Raw genomic sequence first — 21271 nt, forward strand, 5'->3', positions numbered from 1 at the left:
GAGAATGAATTTAGCATTCAGGGCTTGCCCAGTTCCACTCCACTGGTTTCCAATACTTCATAACAGGAGTACAGCAGTAATGCTCATAGCTCAACTATGAAATACACATTTCCTATTTCACTCACTTCATTTAGTCAATTTATTTCATTCAGGGCTTGTGATTGAAGTGTTTTCTCAGTAGTAGAGGAGAACAGTGCTGTTGAACCCACTGAGACCTGAGTGAAGATCTTTAAGACTTTAACAAACTATTATTCATATTCCTCAATTATTTGAATGCACTGCTATTTGAAAATACTTTAAATTCTGTTCCCATTTGTGTTGTGAATGGTAAAGATAATACAGATTGAAGTAATGTATCTCAGTTAATCACCAGCAAATGTAATATGCTTCTCATACAACACACACTGTAAACAATGAGGTTCGTTTTCAGTGGTTTTCTCTATGGGGTTTCTCATCCTTATACTTAGTGTTTACATGTGTGTTGTATTCATCCATAATGATGACGGGCCAGATGGAAACAAGATGGGATTATCCCGGAAAACGTTCGCGCTGCAAATTTCTCATAAGGGCTCTCTCGCCAATTACTGTCACGGTGGAAGCCAGAGATTCTCCAAAATTACATGATGTGTAGGGCATAGAGTGTGATTTGGGATGCAGACATTCTTTTTACCCTCTTGTGTTGTGGATGCCAACCAAGGGCTGAGTGACTTCACATTGTTGTGTACGTAGTGTGGTTTGGTGATGTATGCCATGCGTAGAGGTGGCACATGGCAGCCAATAGCTATGTCAGATGTGCTGGCTGGTACACTGAACATGGATGGAGGGCATTAAAGTGGCTTTGTTATGTTATGTCTGAGCTTTTTAAAGCTACAGTCTACGATTTGGGTTGTGTTTTCAATGGTAATTTCAACGCTTGATATTCACATATGTAGCTGCAAAAAACCTGAATCCCAGTCTTTAGCTTTAAGGGTCAGTAATGACTTTAACCTGGTTTGTGTTGATCGGAACCAGAGGGAACAGTTAGAGGGAATCTGTACAGTATTTCTCCTGCAGGTATTCCATTGTTTAAAGACCTTAAACAGTGGGAAAGACACCAACGCCTCTCGTATTGAAACCCAAAACAGAGGTGGCTCGTCAAATATTCCATCCAATCCAGAAACAATTGAAGTGAGTGTAAATGCCGTGGTAGTCTGGGTATTGGTCGTCAGAGGCTTACCTCTCCTCCTGAAAACCATGTCTCTAAAACACTCACAGTTGTAATAGTTTTTACAGGCTAAAAGCGGCTAAAACCGTAAACTGCTACATTCTGGGCCGCAATTGTTCTGTTGTTCCATGTGGTTGTGGTAGGCTCCTAACTTAGTGTTGTCTTGCTCCAGTCTCTGTAGCTCAGGGATATTTTTCCCACCCTTCTCTTGTTTTGACTATACTGCTCCAGCTGTCTTTTCATTTGATGTTTTCTCTGTGTTAGTCCCCCCCCCCCCACTCCCCAATTTGGACCTATTCATCAGAATGTAAAAACAAAAATACAGAACAAAAATTCAGATTATGAAAATGTCTCTTTCACAAGTTATTTATGTTTATTTGCAATATGTTCGTTTGGATGGCTTCCATTTTGGACCTCCTCAGTACATTTAGTATAACCACCCCTAATGATGATTTTCCTAATTGATCGTTATGGCGGTAGGTAGCTGACGAGCTCATATGCAGAAAGTGTTATTGACACCCTGCTCTCACAGAAACCTGTTTTGCAGATCACACCTCTTTTGGGAGAAATGTCAATAGTAATTCCCCCCTTTCTATTTAGCTTTTTGTAGGTGTCAATCTCCTGAAAGTGTTCTCTGGGGTTGGTGAGTGTAGCCGGAGGCCTGTTATGTTATCAGCCTCTAAATGTCAGTCACAAAGACTTAGACGCAGGAATACATGCTAACAGATTTTGATGTGCAATACTTTTTGAATATTGCGTTGCAGGCTATTCTTATGATAAAGAATGGTAGAGAGGAAGTCCCAAAATCCATATCAATGTAATATTCAATAATATCTCTAATTGACTCAAATAAAGTCAGTAAGTAGCATATGTGTATTGTAGTTTTACAGTTGTTTGAATTTTGGTATTTGCAGTATGAGCCATGACGAAGCGGTATTGTGTTTGAGGTTAGTTTACAGTGTGTCTCACCAGACGTGTGGTCACAGGTAGTGATAATGGCTTTTCATTTCAAAGCCCCACAGGAGTCTTCCCATGAGCCTGTCTGTTGTCTCTGTGGTCCACAGAGGAGGAAGCTGCCGTGCCGTGTGTGTATGTGTGTGTGTTGTGAAATAGTGACCACTTAGGTGATTAGCCAGTCAGTTTGTGTGTGTGTATCCCCTGGAGTGCCATAATGGGGGATTTGGGCTGGTGAGAGAAACACAAGAGTCGCCCCACAGCAGCAGCGTGACGAGAGGAAAGGAGAGGGGAAAGGAGAGAAGAGAAGAGAAGAGAGGAAAGGAAAGAGGAGAGGAGAGGAAAGAAGAGAGGACAGGAGAGGAGAGAGAGAGAGGAGAGAGCAAATGACTGCAGCTCCTCTAAATGCTGGCCCCCTGTAACTGAGCGGAAAATGGCTCCAGGGGGCTCATCAACGGCAATTGTGCTTCTCCGAGAAGTGGGCGTGTGTGTTTGTAGAGACGCCCTCAACTGAAGTCATTAACATGTTATAAGGAGAAACAATTTTCCACAAAATGTCTAAATCATGTCCAGAAATATGTGTTACTGTGCATACGAAAATGAAGGTACCTCTGTTTCTATCCATGTGTGTTTGTTGCTCTATCTCTCTGAAGCTACACTATATATACAAAGTATGTGGACACCCCTTCAAATTAGTGCATTCGGCTATTTCAGCCACACCCGTTGCTGACAGGTGTATAAAATCGAGCACACTGTGTAATTTAAAGGGTATCTGTGTGATTTAAAGGGTATCTGTGTGATTTAAAGAGTATATATGTGATTTAAAGGGTATCTGTGTGATTTAAAGAGTATATATGTGATTTAAAGGGTATCTGTGTGATTTAAAGGGTATCTGTGTGATTTAAAGAGTATATATGTGATTTAAAGGGTATCTGTGTGATTTAAAGGGTATCTGTGTGATTTAAAGGGTATCTGTGTGATTTAAAGGGTATCTGTGTGATTTAAAGGGTATCTGTGTGATTTAAAGGGTATCTGTGTGATTTAAAGGGCATCTGTGTGATTTAAAGGGTATCTGTGTGATTTAAAGTGTATATATGTGATTTAAAGGGTATCTGTGTGATTTAAAGGGTATCTGTGTGATTTAAAGGGTATCTGTGTGATTTAAAGTGTATATATGTGATTTAAAGGGTATCTGTGTGATTTAAAGGGTATCTGTGTGATTTAAAGGGTATCTGTGTGATTTAAAGGGCATCTGTGTGATTTAAAGGGTATCTGTGTGATTTAATGGGTATCTGTGTGATTTAAAGGGTATCTGTGTGATTTAAAGGGTATCTGTGTGATTTAAAGTGTATATATGTGATTTAAAGGGTATCTTAATGATTTAAAGGCTATCTATGAGTCATGAGGATGGATGAGTAAAATCCTCTGTATGACCTCTATTATGTGGGTTAGGCCCTGTACATAGTGTTTGTACCCGCATGTGTGTGTATCTGTCTATGTATGTGTGTGTATGTTAATCTGTGTGTGTGTGTTCCTCTGTCTCCTCCCCAGGAGATGCAGCTGGAGCATGCACGGCAGGCCTTTGTTCAGAGGGACAAGGCCCACAGCGGCTCCATCTCCGCCCTGGACTTCAGGGACATCATGGTCACCATCCGGCCCCACATGCTCACACCCTTTGTGGAGGAGAGCCTGGTGGCGGTGGGTCTGGCTTCCTGGTTCTCTGCTTCTCCTCCCTCTCTCCCTCTATCCTTCTCCTAACGTGTCATTACCTCAAACCTCTCTGACAGCAAACCAGGCAGTTAAATATCTCTCTCTCACACATACAAACACGCACACACACACACACACACACACACACACACACACACACACACACACACACACACACACACACACACACACACACACACACACACACACACACACACACACACACATACACACACACACACACACACACACACACACACACACATATCTGTTTTGGTGTCCTCTCATCTTTTCTCTCTGTGTGAGGAAATAATTTTCTCACAATTGTGGTATTACATATATGAATGGTATGTTTGTGTGAGTAATTAAGTATGTACAGTACCAGTCAAAAGTTTAGACACACCTACTTATTCAAGGGTTTTTCTTTATTTGTACTATTTTCTACATTGTAGAATAATAGTGAAGACATCAAAACTATGAAATAACACATATAGAATCATGTAGTAACCAAAAAAGTGCTAAACACATCCAAATATATTTTAGATTCTTCAAAGTAGCCACCCTTTGCTTTGATGACAGCTTTGCACACTCTTGGCATTCTCTCAACCAGCTTCACGAGGAGTGCTTTTCCAACAGTCTTGTTAAGACTTCCCACGTATGCTGAGCACTTGTTGGTTGCTTTTCCTTCACTCTGCGGTCCAACTCATCCCAAATTGGGTTGAGGTCGATCAATTGTGAAGGCCTGGTCATCTGATGCAGCACTCCATCACGCTCCTTCTTGGTCAAATAGCCCTAACACAGCCTGGAGGTCTGTTTTGGGTCATTGTCCTGTTGAAAAACAAATGTTAGTCTCACTAAGCGCAAACCAGATAGGATGGCGTATTGCTGCAGAATGCTGTGGTAGCCATGCTGGTTAAGTGTGCCTTGACTTCTAAATAAATCACAGACCGTGTAACCTGCAAAGCACCCCCACAGCATCACACCACCTCCTCTGTGTTCCACGGAGGGAACCACACATGCTGAGATCATCCATTCACCTCCTCTGTGTTCCACGGAGGGAACCACACATGCTGAGATCATCCATTCACCTACTCTGTGTTCCACGGAGGGAACCACACATGCTGAGATCATCCATTCACCTACTCTGTGTTCCACGGAGGGAACCACACATGCTGAGATCATCCATTCACCTACTCTTGACCTTCTTGACCCAATCAAGTCTCTTCTTCTTATTGGTGTCCTTTAGTAGTGGTTTTTTTTTCAGCAATTTGACCTGATTCACACAGTCTCCTCTGAACAGTTGATTTTGTGTCTGTTACTTGAACTCTGTGAAGCATTTATTTGGGCTGCAATCTGAGGCTGGTAACTCTAATGAACTTATCCTCTGCGGCAGAGGTAACTCTGGGTCTTAATTTCCTGTGGCGGTCCTCATGAAAGCCAGTTTCATCATAGCGCTTGATGGTTTTTGCGACTACACTTGAAACTTTCGAAGTTCTTGACATGTTCCGTATTGACTGACCTTCATGTCTTAAAGTAATGATGGACTGTCGTTTCTCTTTGCTTATTTGAGCTGTTTTTGACATAATATGTACATGGTCTTTTACCAAATAGGGCTATCTTCTGTATACCACCCCTAGCTTGTCACAACACAACTGATTGGCTCAAAGCATTAGGAAGGAAAGAAATTCCACAAACTAACTTTTAACAAGGCACACCTGTTAATTAAAATGCATTCCAGGTGACTGCCCTCATGAAGCTGGTTGAGAGAATGCCAAGAGTGTGCAAAGCTGTCATCAAGGCAAAAGGTGGCTACTTTGAAGAATCTAAAACATGAAATATATTTGGATTTGTTTAACACTTTTTTGGTTACTACATGATTCCATATGTGTTATTTCATAGTTGTGATGTCTTCACTATTATTCTACAATGTAGAAAATAGTACAAATAAAGAAAAACCCTCAAATGAGTAGGTGTGTCCAAACTTTTGACTGGTACTGTATGTCTCACATGTCACTGTGTGTGTGTGTGTCTCCCTCCATGTCTAGCCTGTTTTATAAACACCTAGTGAACTCTGTCATTTCTCCTACAATGTTTACCTCATAATCCAGCCATCTCTGGGTCCATGTTAGTAAACACACACTCATTTCCATTACAGACTCATTAAACACAACCTACACCTACCAAACCTACACACTCTACACACTCTACATACTCTATAAACGCTACACACACTCTACACACTCTACACACACTACACTCTACACACATTCTACACACGCTACACACTCTACACACACTACACACACTCTACACTCTACACACACTACACACACTACACACTATACACACACTACACACTATACACACACTACACACTCTACACACACTACCCACTCTACACACACTCTACACACACAACACACTCTATACTCTACACACACTCTACACACACTACACACACTACACACACTACACACTATACACACACTACACACTCTACACACACTACACACCCTACACACACTCTACACACACTACACACTCTACACACACTACACACTATACACACACTACACACTCTACACACACTATACACACACTACACACACTACACACTCTACGCACACTCTACACACAACACATCCTCTACACACTCTACACACACTACACACTCTACACACACTACACACACCCTACACACTCTACACTCTACACACACTCTACACACACTACACACACTACACACTATACACACACTACACACTCTACACACACTACCCACTCTACACACACTCTACACACACTACACATTCTACACTCTACACACACTACACACACTCTACACACACTACACACTATACACACACTCTACACACACTACACACCCTACACACACTACACACACTACACACTATACACACACTACACACTCTACACACACTATACACACACTACACACACTACACACTCTACACACACTATACACTATACACACACTACACACTCTACACACACTATACACACACTACACACACTACACACTCTACGCACACTCTACACACAACACATCCTCTACACACTCTACACACACTACACACTCTACACACACTACACACACCCTACACACTCTACACTCTACACACACTCTACACACACTACACACACTACACACTATACACACACTACACACTCTACACACACTACCCACTCTACACACACTCTACACACACTACACATTCTACACTCTACACACACTACACACACTCTACACACACTACACACTATACACACACTATACACACTCTACACACACTACACACCCTACACACACTACACACACTACACACTCTACACACACTACACACTATACACACACTACACACTCTACACACACTATACACACACTACACACACTACACACTCTACACACACTATACACTATACACACACTACACACTCTACACACACTATACACACACTACACACACTACACACTCTACGCACACTCTACACACAACACATCCTCTACACACTCTACACACACTACACACTCTACACACACTACACACACCCTACACACTCTACACACACTCTAAACACACTACACACTTTACACACACTATACACACTCTACACACACTCTACACCCTCTACACACACTACACACACTACACACTCTACACACACTTCACACTCTTCACACACTCTACACACACTACACACTCTACACACACTCTACACACAACACACTATACACACTCTACACACTACACATTCTACAGACTCTACACACTCTACACACACTCTCTCCCTCTAATCTCACATACAGTTGAAGTCGGAAGTTTACATACACCTTAGCCAAATACATTTAAACTCAGTTTTTCACAATTCCTGACATTTAATCCTAGTAAAAATTCCCTGTCTTAGGTCAGTTAGGATCACCACTTTATTTTAAGAATGTGAAATGTCAGAATAATAGCAGAGAGAATTATTTATTTCAGCTTCTATTTCTTTCATCACATTCCCAGTGGGTCAGAAGTTTACATACAATCAATTAGTATTTGGGAGCATTGCCTTTAAATTGTTTAACTTGGGTCAAACATTTAGGGTAGCCTTCCACAAGCTTCCCACAATAAGTTGGGTGAATTTTGGCCCATTCCTCCTAACAGAGCTGGTGTAACTGAGTCAGGTTTGTAGGCCTTCTTGCTTGCACACACTTTTTCAGTTCTGCCCAGGGATTGAGGTCAGGGCTTTGTGATGGCCACTCCAATACCTTGACTTTGTTGTCTTTAAGCCATTTTGCCACAACTTTGGCAGTATGCTTGGGGTCATTGTCCATTTAGAAGACCCATTTGCAACCAAGCTTTAACTTCCTGACTGATGTCTTAAAATGTTGCTTCAATATATCCACATCATTTTCCTCCCTCATGATGCCATCTATTTTGAGAAGTGTACCAGTCCATCCTGCAGCAAAGCACCCCACAACATGATGCTGCCACCCCCGTGCTTCACGGTTGGGATGGTGTTCTTCGGCTTACAAGCCTCCCCCTTTTTCCTCCAAACATAACGATGGCCATTATGGCCAAACAGTTCTATTTTTGTTTTATCAGACCAGAGGACATTTCTCCAAAAAGTACGATCTTTGTCCCCATGTGCAGTTGCAAACCGTAGTCTGGCGTTTTTATGGCGGTTTTGGAGCAGTGACTTCTTCCTTGCTGAGTGGCCTTTCAGGTTATGTCGATATAGGACTCGTTTGACTGTGGATATAGATACTTTTGTACCTGTTTCCTCCAGCATCTTCACAATGTCCTTTGCTGTTGTTCTGGGATTGACTTGTTCTTCTCGCACCAAAGTACGTTCATCTCTAGGAGACAGAACGCGTCTCCGGCTGCGTGGTCCCATGGTGTTTATACTGGTGTACTATTGTAAAGAGGCACTGAATTTGAAGGTAGGCCTTGAAATACATCCACAGGTACACCTCCAATTGACTCAAATTAGGTCAATTAGCTTATCAGAAGCTTCTAAAGCCATGACATAATTTTCTGGAATTTTCCAAGCTGTTTAAAGGCACAGTCAATTTAGTGTATGTAAACTTCTGACCCACTGAAATTGTGATACAGTGAATTATAAGTGAAATAATCTGTATGTAAACAGTTGTTGGAAAAATGACTTGTGTCATTGTAACGCTTGTCGTAGTGAGGGGACCAAGGTGATTTTATTCCACTATGAAACACTTGAAAAAAAATAACAAAACGAAAACAATCCAACAGTTCTGTCAGGTACAGAAAACTAAACAGAAAACAACTACCCACAAACACAGGTGGGAAAAGGGTGCCTAAGTATGATTCCTAATCAGAGACAACGATAGACAGCTGCCTCTGATTAGGAACCATACTCGGCCCAAAACAAAGAAATACAAAACATAGAATGCCCACCCCACACCCTGACCTAACAAAATAGAGAAATAAACTGTCTCTCTCAGGTCAGGGCGTGACAGTACCCCTCCCCAAAGGTGCGGACTCCCAGCTGCAAACCTGAAACTATAGGGGAGGGTCCGGGTGGGCATCTATTCTTGGCGGCGGCTCTGGTTCGGGGCGTAGCCCCCACTCCGCCCACTGATCCCCCCGCTTCTGTGTCACCGGAGGAACCAGACCGTGGATCATCGCTGGAGGCTCTGAACTGCCGACCGCCGCTGAAGACTCTGGACTGCAGGCCACCGCTGAAGACTCTGGGCTGCAGGCTGCCGCTGAAGACTCCGGGCTGCAGGCCGCCGCTGAAGACTCCGGGCTGCAGGCCGCCGCTGAAGACTCCGGGCTGCAGGCCGCCGCTGAAGACTCCGGGCTGCAGACCGTCGCTGAAGACTCCGGGCTGCAGGCCGTCGCAGGAGGTTCCGGGCTGCAGGCCGTCTCAGGAGGTTCCGGGCTGCAGGCCGTCTCAGGAGGTTCCGAGCTGCAGGCCGTCTCAGGAGGTTCCGGGCTGCAGGCCGTCTCAGGAGGTTCCGGGCTGGGGAGCTTCGCTGGAGGCTCCGGACTGGGGAGCGTCGCTGGAGGCTCCGGACTGGGGAGCGTCGCTGGAGGCTCCGGACTGGGGAGCATCGCTGGAGGCTCCGGACTGGAGGGCGTCGCTGAAGGCTCCGGACTGGAGAGCGTCGCTGTAGGTCCCGGACTAGGCACCGTCGCTGCAGGCTCCATGCCATGGATCATCACTTCAGGTTCTGCGCCATGGATCATCACTGGAGGCTTTGTGCCATGGATCATCACTGGAGGCTCCGGGCCATGGATTATCACTGGAGGCTTCGTGCCATGGATCACCCTACAGGCTTCTTGCCATGGATTATCCCTACAGGCTCCAGGCCATGGATTATCACTGGAGGCTTCGTGCCATGGATCACCCTACAGGCTTCTTGCCATGGATTATCCCTACAGGCTCCGGGCCATGGATCCTCACTGGAGGCTCCGGACCATGGATTATCACTGGAGGCTTCGTGCCATGGATCATCCCTACAGGCTCCGGGCCATGGATCATCACTGGAGGCTTCATGCCATGGATCATCACTGGAGGCTCCGGACCATGGATTATCACTGGAGGCTTCGTGCCATGGATCATCACTACAGGCTCCTGGCCATGGATCATCACTGGAGGCTTCGTGCCATGGATCATCACTGGAGGCTTCGGACCATAGATCATCACTGGAGGCTTCTTTTGTGGAGCTGGAACAGGTCTCACCGGACTGGGGAGACGCACTGGAGACCGGGTGCGCAGATCTGGCACAGGGTATACTGGGCCGTGGAGGCGCACTGGAGGGAGAGTGCGAGGAGCAGGCACAGGACGTACTGGGCTGTGGAGGCGCACTGGAGGGAGAGTGCGAGGAGCAGGCACATGCTCACCACGATAAGCAGGGGGAGTTGGCTCAGGTCTCAACCCTGACTCCGCCAATCAACCGTGTGCCCCCCCAAATTTGTTTGGAGGCTGCCTCTTGTGCTTCCCCGGCAGGCTTCTGTATCTCTCCAATACTTGGCCCCAAGTCCAGTCTATCCTCTCTCGCAACTGCTCCAGAGACCAGGAATCCATCTCCTCCCGGGCACGCTGCTTGATCCAGTTGTGGTGGGTAGTTCTGTAACGCTCGTCATAGTGAGGGGACCAAGGTGCAGCGTGCTGAGTGCTCATGATTTTATTCCACTATGAAACACTTGAACAAAAATAACAAAACGAAAACAAGCCAACAGTTCTGTCAGGTACAGAAAACTAAACAGAAAACAACTACCCACAAACACAGGTGGGAAAAGGGTGCCTAAGTATGATTCCTAATCAGAGACAACGATAGACAGCTGCCTCTGATTAGGAATCATACTCGGCCCAAAACAAAGAAATACAAAACATAGAATGCCCACCCCACACCCTGACCTAACAAAATAGAGAAATAAACCGTCTCTCTCAGGTCAGGGCGTGACAGTCGTGCACAAAGTAGATGTCCTATCTGACTTGCCAAACCTATAGTTTGTTAACAATACATTTGTGGAGTGGTTGAAAAAATGAGTTTTAATGACTCCAACCTAAGTGTATGTAAACTTCCGACTTCAACTGTACCTAAAAATGATAAATGATAAATAGAACGCTCCGTTTGCCCAAATATTTTCTACTCTCTCCCTTTGTGTCCCTCTACATGGCTAGGATGTAGAGGTCATGGCTTGGGTGTAGAGGTCATGGCTAGGATGTAGATGTCATGGCTAGGGTGTAGATGTCATGGCTAGTGTGTAGATATCATGGCTAGGGTGTAGAGGTCATGGCTAGTGTGTAGGTGTCATGGCTAGGGTGTAGATGTCATGGCTAGGGTGTAGATGTCATGGCTAGGGTGTAGATGTCATGGCTAGGGTGTAGATGTCATGGCTAGGGTGTAGATGTCATGGCTAGGGTGTTGATGTCATGGCTAGGATGTAGATGTCATGGCTAGGGTGTAGATGTCATGGCTAGGGTGTAGATGTCATGGCTAGGGTGTAGAGGTCATGGCTAGTGTGTAGGTGTCATGGCTAGGGTGTAGATGTCATGGCTAGGGTGTAGATGTCATGGCTAGGGTGTAGATGTCATGGCTAGGGTGTAGACGTCATGGCTAGGGTGTAGATGTCATGGCTAGGGTGTAGATGTCATGGCTAGGGTGTAGATGTGATGGCTAGTGTGTAGGTGTCATGGCTAGGGTGTAGATGTCATGGCTAGGGTGTAGATGTCATGGCTAGGGTGTAGATGTCATGGCTAGGGTGTAGACGTCATGGCTAGGGTGTAGATGTCATGGCTAGGGTGTAGATGTCATGGCTAGGGTGTAGATGTGATGGCTAGTGTGTAGATGTCATGGCTAGGGTGTTGATGTCATGGCTAGGGTGTAGATGTCATGGCTTGGGTGTAGAGGTCATGGCTAGTGTGTAGATATCATGGCTAGGGTGTAGATGTCATGGCTAGGGTGTAGATGTCATGGCTAGGGTGTAGATGTCATGGCTAGGGTGTTGATGTCATGGCTAGGGTGTAGATGTCATGGCTAGGGTGTAGATGTCATGGCTAGGATGTAGATGTCATGGCTTGGGTGTAGAGGTCATGGCTAGTGTGTAGGTGTCATGGCTAGGGTGTAGATGTCATGGCTAGGGTGTAGATGTCATGGCTAGGGTGTAGATGTCATGGCTAGGGTGTAGGCGTCATGGCTAGGGTGTAGATGTCATGGCTAGGGTGTAGATGTCATGGCTAGGGTGTAGATGTGATGGCTAGTGTGTAGGTGTCATGGCTAGGGTGTAGATGTCATGGCTAGGGTGTAGATGTCATGGCTAGGGTGTAGATGTCATGGCTAGGGTGTAGACGTCATGGCTAGGGTGTAGATGTCATGGCTAGGGTGTAGATGTCATGGCTAGTGTGTAGATGTGATGGCTAGTGTGTAGATGTCATGGCTAGGGTGTTGATGTCATGGCTAGGGTGTAGATGTCATGGCTTGGGTGTAGAGGTCATGGCTAGTGTGTAGATATCATGGCTAGGGTGTAGATGTCATGGCTAGGGTGTAGATGTCATGGCTAGGGTGTAGATGTCATGGCTAGGGTGTAGACGTCATGGCTAGGGTGTAGACGTCATGGCTAGGGTGTAGATGTCATGGCTAGGGTGTAGATGTGATGGCTAGTGTGTAGATGTCATGGCTAGGGTGTTGATGTCATGGCTAGGGTGTAGATGTCATGGCTAGGGTGTAGACGTCATGGCTAGGGTGTAGATGTCATGGCTAGGGTGTAAATGTCATGGCTAGGGTGTAGATGTGATGGCTAGTGTGTAAATGTCATGGCTAGGGTGTAAATGTCATGGCTAGGGTGTAGATGACATGGCTAGGGTGTAAATGTCATGGCTAGGGTGAAAATGTCATGGCTAGGGTGTAGATGTCATGGCTAGGGTGTAGATGTCATGGCTAGTGTGTAAATGTCATGGCTAGGGTGTAGACGTCATGGCTAGGGTGTAAATATCATGGCTAGTGTGTAAATGTCATGGCTAGGGTGTAGATGTGATGGCTAGTGTGTAGGTGTCATGGCTAGGGTGTAAATGTCATGGCTAGGGTGTAGATGTCATGGCTAGGGTGTAGATGTCATGGCTAGTGTGTAGACGTCATGGCTAGGGTGTAGATGTCATGGCTAGGGTGTAGATGTCATGGCTAGTGTGTAGATGTCATGGCTAGGGTGTAAATATCATGGCTAGTGTGTAAATGTCATGGCTAGGGTGTAAATGTCATAGCTAGGGTGTAGATATCATGGCTTGTTTATAGATGTCATGGCTAGGGCGTAGATGTCATGGCTAAGGTGTAAATGTCATGGCTAGGGTGTAGATGTGATGGCTAGTGTGTAAATGTCATGGCTAGGGTGTAAATGTCATGGCTAGGGTGTAAATGTCATGGCTAGGGTGTAGATGTCATGGCTAGGGTGTAAATGTCATGGCTAGGGTGTAAATGTCATGGCTAGGGTGTAGATGTCATGGCTAGTGTGTAAATGTCATGGCTAGGGTGTAAATGTCATGGCTAGGGTGTAGATGTCATGGCTAGTGTGTAAATGTCATGGCTAGGGTGTAGATGTCATGGCTAGGGTGTAAATGTCATGGCTAGGGTGTAAATGTCATGGCTAGGGTGTAGATGTCATGGCTAGGGTGTAAATGTCATGGCTAGGGTGTAGATGTCATGGCTAGGGTGTAAATGTCATGGCTAGGGTGTAGATGTCATGGCTAGGGCACAGTAATATGATGTTTCACTGAACAGTGTGAGGCTGCTGGGTTTTTGGACTTGGATAAATGTGCCGTTCTGTCAGGAGAGGAGTGGGTGAGAGGAGAATCTTCATCCCAAGTAACCTTCTCCCTTCTTCTGCAGATGGCTTCTCTCCCTCACTGCAAACTGTGCTGGGCTCACTGCTGTGTCTGTAAAGCAAACAGCACCATCTAGTGAAAAGGATGGTTTTCCATGATTTTCTCCACACCCCCGCTATTCAAAATAGTACAAGATGAATATCCACAATATTTCATCCACGTTACTTTAATGAATCATTCCATCTGAGAAAATGTAAATACTTGTATCAAACGGGACACCAACACATTGACGCCATCAAGTGCTTTTAAGTACTTTTAAACAGACTTAAATGAAGCCGCCGTGTGTAACGATGAAAGAGTTGTGTTGTGGGCTGGAAGGAATGTGTGCAGTGGGTACTAGCCTACTGGAACGTTTTGAGTCTCTGTTTTAAGCGTTACCTCGTTCTATTTTCTCTGCTTTACTCCAGCCTTCCATCCTCATTAGAGAAGCACTTCATTAAACAGAGCCTGATGACTACCGCTCTCCTCTCCTCTCTGGAAAGCCAGTTTGTGTGTGTATGGTGTGTGTGTTTGTGTGTGTGTGCATGCGTGCCTGTCTCTCTCTGTGTGTGTTGACGACGATCTCCTTTCCCAACACCGTAAACAAAATCCTTTACAGAGAGTTATTATATTTACAGTCGGTCTCTCTGTAGTGTGTGATGGTAACGAACTGGTCGATTAGCTGGTCCATTGTGTTTTTCCTTCACACTACTAATTACAATTGTGCTGTTGTGTCATGTTGTGTGTGAAAGGGAATGTCAGTGTGTGTGGTTGTGTGTAAGAATATCATATATTTGCATGTCATTCTGTGTACTGTGTATAGCTTATGTTCACTCTGTTTTGTTCACTCTCTCTCTCTCTCTCTCTCTCTCTCACGCTCTCTCAATTCAATTCAAGGGCTTTATTGACATGGGAAACATATGTTTACACTGCCAAAGCAAGTGCACTAGATCATAAACAAAAGTGAAATAAACAATAACAATTAACAGTAAACATTACACTCACAGAAGTTCCAAAAGACATTTCAAATGTCATATTATGTATATATTCAGTGTTGTAACGATGTGCAAATAGTAAAACATAAATACGGGTTGTGTTTTCTCTCCCCCTTTCTCTCTCTCTCCCTCCCTTTCTCTCTCTCTTTTTCTCCCTCTCCCTCTTTCTCTCTCTCTCTTTCTCTCCCTCTCTTTCCCTCTGCCTCCTTCCCCCCCTTCTGTCTACCTCCTCTCTCTCTCTCTCTCTCTCCCAGGCGGCCGGGGGCAGTACATCTCACCAGGTCAGTTTTTCCTACTTTAATGGATTCAACTCTCTCCTGAACAACATGGATGTCATTAGGAAGATCTACACCACACTGGCTGGGAGCAGTAGAGTCCTGGAAGTCACTAAAGGTTGGTAGACATGCATACGCTAACACACATGCACGCACGTACACACACACACACACACACACACACACACACACACACACACACACACACACACACACACACACACACACACACACACACACACACACACACACACACACACACACACACACACACACACACACACACACACACACACACAGAATGTGGTTGTGTGTGGTAGTTTTGTTTGTTTTCTTTTTTCCACTCCCCACCCCCCACCTCCTCCTTGTCCGCATTTGATTGGCCCTGCTGGATGCGTCCCAACAGACACATGGGAAGTTTACCCAGAATTCTCAGCAGCAGTGGCGGGTCTCTCACTGAGCCTGTCTGTGACACATCCTCCCTGGCTCTGGTTTGGCTAGGAGTTTCCCCTGAGGCACAGATCCAGGATCAGCTAACCCTGCCCAAATTCTACCCTGAACCAGGCCAGGACCAAACTAACAGCTGTTTCACACATCACAAATAGCATAGAGGAAAAACATACACAATATGTCATGATTTGACTTGATATGACGGGGCCGCAGGTAGCCTAGTGGTTAGAGCGTTGGACTAGTAACCGAAAGGTTGCATGGTAAAACAATCTGGCGTTCTGCCCGTCCAAGGCAGTTAACCCACTGTTCCTAGGCCGTCATTGAAAATAAGAATTTGTTCTTAACTAACTTGCCTAGTTAAATAAAGGTAAAATAAAAATATTAAAATGACAGTTAACATGTGTTAAGTCAGAGTTATCAATTAGCTCAACAGCCCCCCTTCACATAATTTCTCTCCCTCCCTCTCTACCTCAGAGACCAGTTGTTGAACCAATGTCTCTCCCTGTCTAGAATAAGCTGAGCACTGTAGGCTTGGTTCTCTCTCTCTTTCTCTCTTGATGCTGAGTAGGTCAGTCCACCACATGGCTCTGGGGTTCTGGGTTCTGGGTATGTGAGTGTGATGCTATCGGGGCCTTATCGGGGGTGTGGGCCTGAGTTCCCTTGGCTGTTCCCACCGTGGCGTGGCCGTGGCTGGGCTGTGGTGCCCCCCCAGCCACAGTCATTAGGCCCTACTGGGACCTGGTCTGTGCGTGCAGAGCTCCACGTCTCCATCTCTCTCTCGCTCCCCCCCCTCACCCTCTGTGACCCCCACCAACCGGCCTGATTGATTCCGTATGTGAGGCGGGGCCACTGTTTTGGTTTGGAACGTCATCGCTGTGGTTACCGCCCCCACGCCCTCATTTCTTAGGGCAGGGCTGATTACAACATTAACTTCAATGAAATGAATGCAACTCGTTCTGTGGTCTGCTACATGGAATATACACAATATATGCAAGAGTATGTGAACACCCCTTCAAATTAGTGGATTCAGCAACACCTGTTGCTGACAGGTGTATAAAAAATTGCACACAGCCATGCCATCTCCATAAACAAACATTGGCAGTAGAATGTCCTTACTGAGGAGCTGGGAGACTTTCAACGTGGCACCGTCATAAGATGCCACCTTTCCAACAACTCAGTTTGTCAAATTTCTGTCCTGCTAGAGCTGCCCCGGACAACTGTAAGTGCTGTTATAGTGATGTGGAAATGCTGAGTGCTGAGTCCCGCAAAACACCAGTCTCAACGTCAACAGTGAAGAGGCGACTCCGGGATGCTGGCCTTCTAGGCAGAGTTGCAAAGAAAAAGCCATATATCAGACTGGCCAATAAAAAGAAAATATGAAGATGGGCAAAGAACACAGACACTGGACAGAGGAACTCTGTCTAGAAGGCCAGCATCCTGGAGTTGCCTCTTCACTGTTGACGTTGAGACTGGTGTTTTGCGGGTACTATTTAATGAAGCTGCCAGTTGAGGACTTACAGGCATCTGTTTCTCAAACTAGACACTCTAATGTACTTGTCCTCTTGCTCAGTTGTGCACTGGGGCCTCCCACTCCTCTTTCTATTCTGGTTAGAGACAGTTTGCGCTGTTCTGTGAAGGGAGTAGTACACAGTGTTGTACGAGATCTTCAGTTTCTTGGCAATTTCTCGCATGGAATAGCCTTAATTTCTCAGGAACAATAATAGACTGACGAGTTTCAGAAGAAAGTACTTTGTTACTGGACATTTTGAGCCTGTATTCGAACCCACAAATGCTGATGCTCCAGATACTCAACTAGTCTAAAGAAGGCCAGTTTTATTGCTTCTTTAATCAGACCAACAGTTTTCAGCTGTGCTAATATAATTGCAAAATAGTTTTCAGTGATCAATTAGCCTTTTAAAATGATAAACTTGGATTAACTAACAACGTGCCATTGAAACACAGGAGAGATGGTTGCTGATAATGGGCCTCTGTATGCCAATGTAGATATTCCATAAAAAATCTGCCGTTTCCAGCTACAACAGTCATTTACAACATTAACAATGTGTACACTGTATTTCTGATCAATTTGATGTTATTTTAATGGACAAAAAGTGTGCTTTTCTTTCAAAAACAAGGACATTTCTAAGTGACCCCAAACTTATGAACGGTAGTGTAGATATTTGTGTATAGATTGTCAGATGATATTTGTGTATAGACAGTCAGATGATCTTTGTGTATAGACAGTCAGATGATCTTTGTGTATAGACAGTCAGATGATCTTTCTGTATAGACAGTCAGATGATCTTTGTGTATAGACTGTCAGATGATCTGTTTATGGACTGTCAGATGATCTTTGTGTATAGACAGTCAGATGATCTTTGTGTATAGACAGTCAGATGATCTTTGTATATAGACTGAGAGTGAGTTGATGTCTGGGAGTAAACAGAGCTAGCTATCTGATCTCTGCTCTACTGAATATATAAACACAGCAAAGATAATTCGTAAAAATCTAAATAACTTCACACATCTTCATTGTAAAGGGTTTAAACACTGTTTCCCATGCTTGTTCAATGAACCATAAACAATTAATGAACATGCACCTGTGGAATGGTCGTTAAGACACTAACAGCTTACAGACGGTAGGCAATCAAGGTCACAGTTATGAAAACTTAGGACACTAAAAAGGTATTTCTACTGACTCTGAAGAACACCAAAAGAAAGATGCCCAGGGTCCCTGCTCATCTGCGTGAACGTCCCTTAGGCATGCTGCAAGGAGGCATGAGGACTGCAGATGTGGCCAGGGCAATAAACTGCAATGTCCATACTGTGAGACGCCTAAGACAGCGCTACAGGTAGACAGGACGGACAGCTGATCGTCCTCGCAGTGGCAGACCACGTGTAACAACACCTGCACAGGATCGGTACATCCGAACATCACACCTGCGGGACAGGTACAGGATGGCAACAACAACTGCCCGAGTTACACCAGGAATGCACAATCCCTCCATCAGTGCTCAGACTGTCCACAATAGGCTGAGAGAGGCTGGACTGAGTGTTTGTAGGCCTGTTGTAAGGCAGGTCTTCACCAGACATCACCGGCAACAACGTCGCCTATGGGCACAAACCCACCGTCGCTGGACCAGACAGCACTGCCAAAAAGTGCTCTTCACTGACGAGTCGCGGTTTTGTCTCACCAGGGGTGATGGTCGGATTCGCGTTTATCGTCGAAGGAATGAGCGTTATACCGAGGCCTGTGCTCTGGAGCGGGATCGATTTGGAGGTGGAGGGTCCGTCATGGTCTGGGGTGTCACAGCATCATCGGACTGAGCTTGTTGTCATTTCAGTCAATCTCAACGCTGTGTGTTACAGGGAAGACATCCTCCTCCCTCATGTGGTACCCTTCCTGCAGGCTCATCCTGACATGACCCTCCAGCATGACAATGCCACCATCCATACTGCTCGTTCAGTGCGTGATTTCCTGCAAGACAGGAATGTCAGTGTCGCTGGCCATGGCCGACCATGGCCAGCGAAGAGCCCGGATCTCAATCCCATTGAGCACGTCTGGGACCTGTTGGATCGGAGGGTGAGGGCTAGGGCCATTCCCCCCAGAAATATCCGGGAACTTGCAGGTGCCTTGGTGGAAGAGTGGGGTAACATCTCACAGCAAGAACTGGCAAATCTGGTGCAGTCCATGAGGAGGAGATGCACTGCAGTACTTAATGCAGCGGGTGGCCACACCAGATACTGATTGTTACTTTTGACCCCCCCCCTTTGTTCAGGGACACATTATTCCATTTCTGTTAGTCACGTCTGTGGAACTTGTTCAGTTTATGTCTCAGTTATTGAATCTTGTTATGTTCATACAAATATTTACACATGTTAAATTTGTTGAAAATAAACGCAGTTGACAGTGAGAGGAAATTTCTTTTTTTGCCGAGTTTATGTGTGTCACGACACAGCCAGGACACTGCTCTTTGAATAAGCTGGTCACTCAATACCAGATACCGGAGCTATAGAAATCACACTGTAAGTCAGCCATGGCTGAGTCCCAAATGCCACCCTATTCTCTATTTCCCAAATGGCACCTTATTCCCTATTGTTGACCAGAGCCTGGGCCCTGGTCAAAAGTAGTGCACTAAATAGGGAAATAGAATGCCATTTGGGATGCAACCCAACCCAGTTAACAACCTGTTCATTATGTACCTAACACTTCCCCTACTGTACACTGTCTGTCTGTCTAAACAACAGATTAAGTCAATTCAATAAGGCTTTGTAAACAGGAAATACATGTGGGAACTAATTTAAGGGGATTATCTCAAACACTGTATTTGTGTATAGGACGTTGGACTTGTGGGAAAGAGAGATTTTATTCTCAACTGGGATCACCTGTATAAATCAAAGATAAATAAAGTGGGAGTATCCATCACACTCCTCTTCTCTCCTCTCATTTCCTCTCCTCTTCTCTCCTCTTTGTCTCCTCTTCTTTCCTCTCCTCTCATTTCCTCTTCTCTCCTCTGCTCTCCTTTCCTCTTCGTCTCCTCCTCTCCTCTCCTTCTCTCCTGTAACAGAGGAGTTCATCATTGCGGCCCAGAGGTTTGGTCAGGTGACTCCGATGGAGGTGGACATCCTGTTCCATCTGGCTGACTTGTCTGAGTCCCGGGGGTGAGTCACCCCCCCACACACACACACACATACACACACAGATGACAAGGCTAGGCCTCAAATAGATAGCCCTATTCAGTTTAATAGCTTAATTACAGTTGCGTTCAAGATACATAATTATGCAAAACAGATCATACATGATAAGCCCTCTCAACCTCAGTTTTAAATCATTGAATTCCAGCAATATTGAATGAAGCTTCATATTAGGGGAAACATTTTCCCACAGTCATTGATACTGCATTGTGTAGTCCATTCCTCTCATTGTATTTCCACATTAGCATGTACTGTTGTAGTTAATACTACTTTTCAGTTGATTGGGTCTCAATAGCCTGTCCCATTAATCCATTTGGTTGTCATTGGATCACTGGAGCTCGTCATACCCGGTCGTTCTTCTTCCAAAATGTCTGCTTTCACTGCAGCCTGATCAAATGAGCCAGACATGACTCTTCTGAATCCCCTTTCACTCAAATAAGCCTTCAAAACTCAGCATTTGTCTGAGGAAGAGGAGACACATACACACGAGCATATACACACACACACACACACACACACACACACACACACACACACACACACACACACACACACACACACACACACACACACACACACACACACACACACACACACACACACACACACACACACACACACACAGGGGAAGGGGAGTCCACACG

The 21271-nt window shown here is 45.3% G+C and overlaps 1 protein-coding gene across 1 annotated transcript in view; it reads left to right on the forward strand.

Annotated features, from left to right (window-relative positions):
- LOC115175517 (calcium-binding mitochondrial carrier protein Aralar2) overlaps positions 1 to 21271 on the forward strand; it is a 77093-nt gene that overhangs the window by 16145 nt on the left and 39677 nt on the right. Inside the window, exons 6-8 of the mRNA XM_029734801.1 lie at positions 3710 to 3856; positions 15462 to 15600; positions 20501 to 20594. Coding sequence (XP_029590661.1) covers positions 3710 to 3856; positions 15462 to 15600; positions 20501 to 20594 — 380 coding nt within the window. The remainder of the gene's footprint in view (positions 1 to 3709; positions 3857 to 15461; positions 15601 to 20500; positions 20595 to 21271) is intronic.

The sequence above is a fragment of the Salmo trutta genome, chromosome 36 (genome assembly GCF_901001165.1).
Source record: "Salmo trutta chromosome 36, fSalTru1.1, whole genome shotgun sequence".
NCBI classification, from domain to species: Eukaryota; Metazoa; Chordata; class Actinopteri; order Salmoniformes; family Salmonidae; genus Salmo; species Salmo trutta.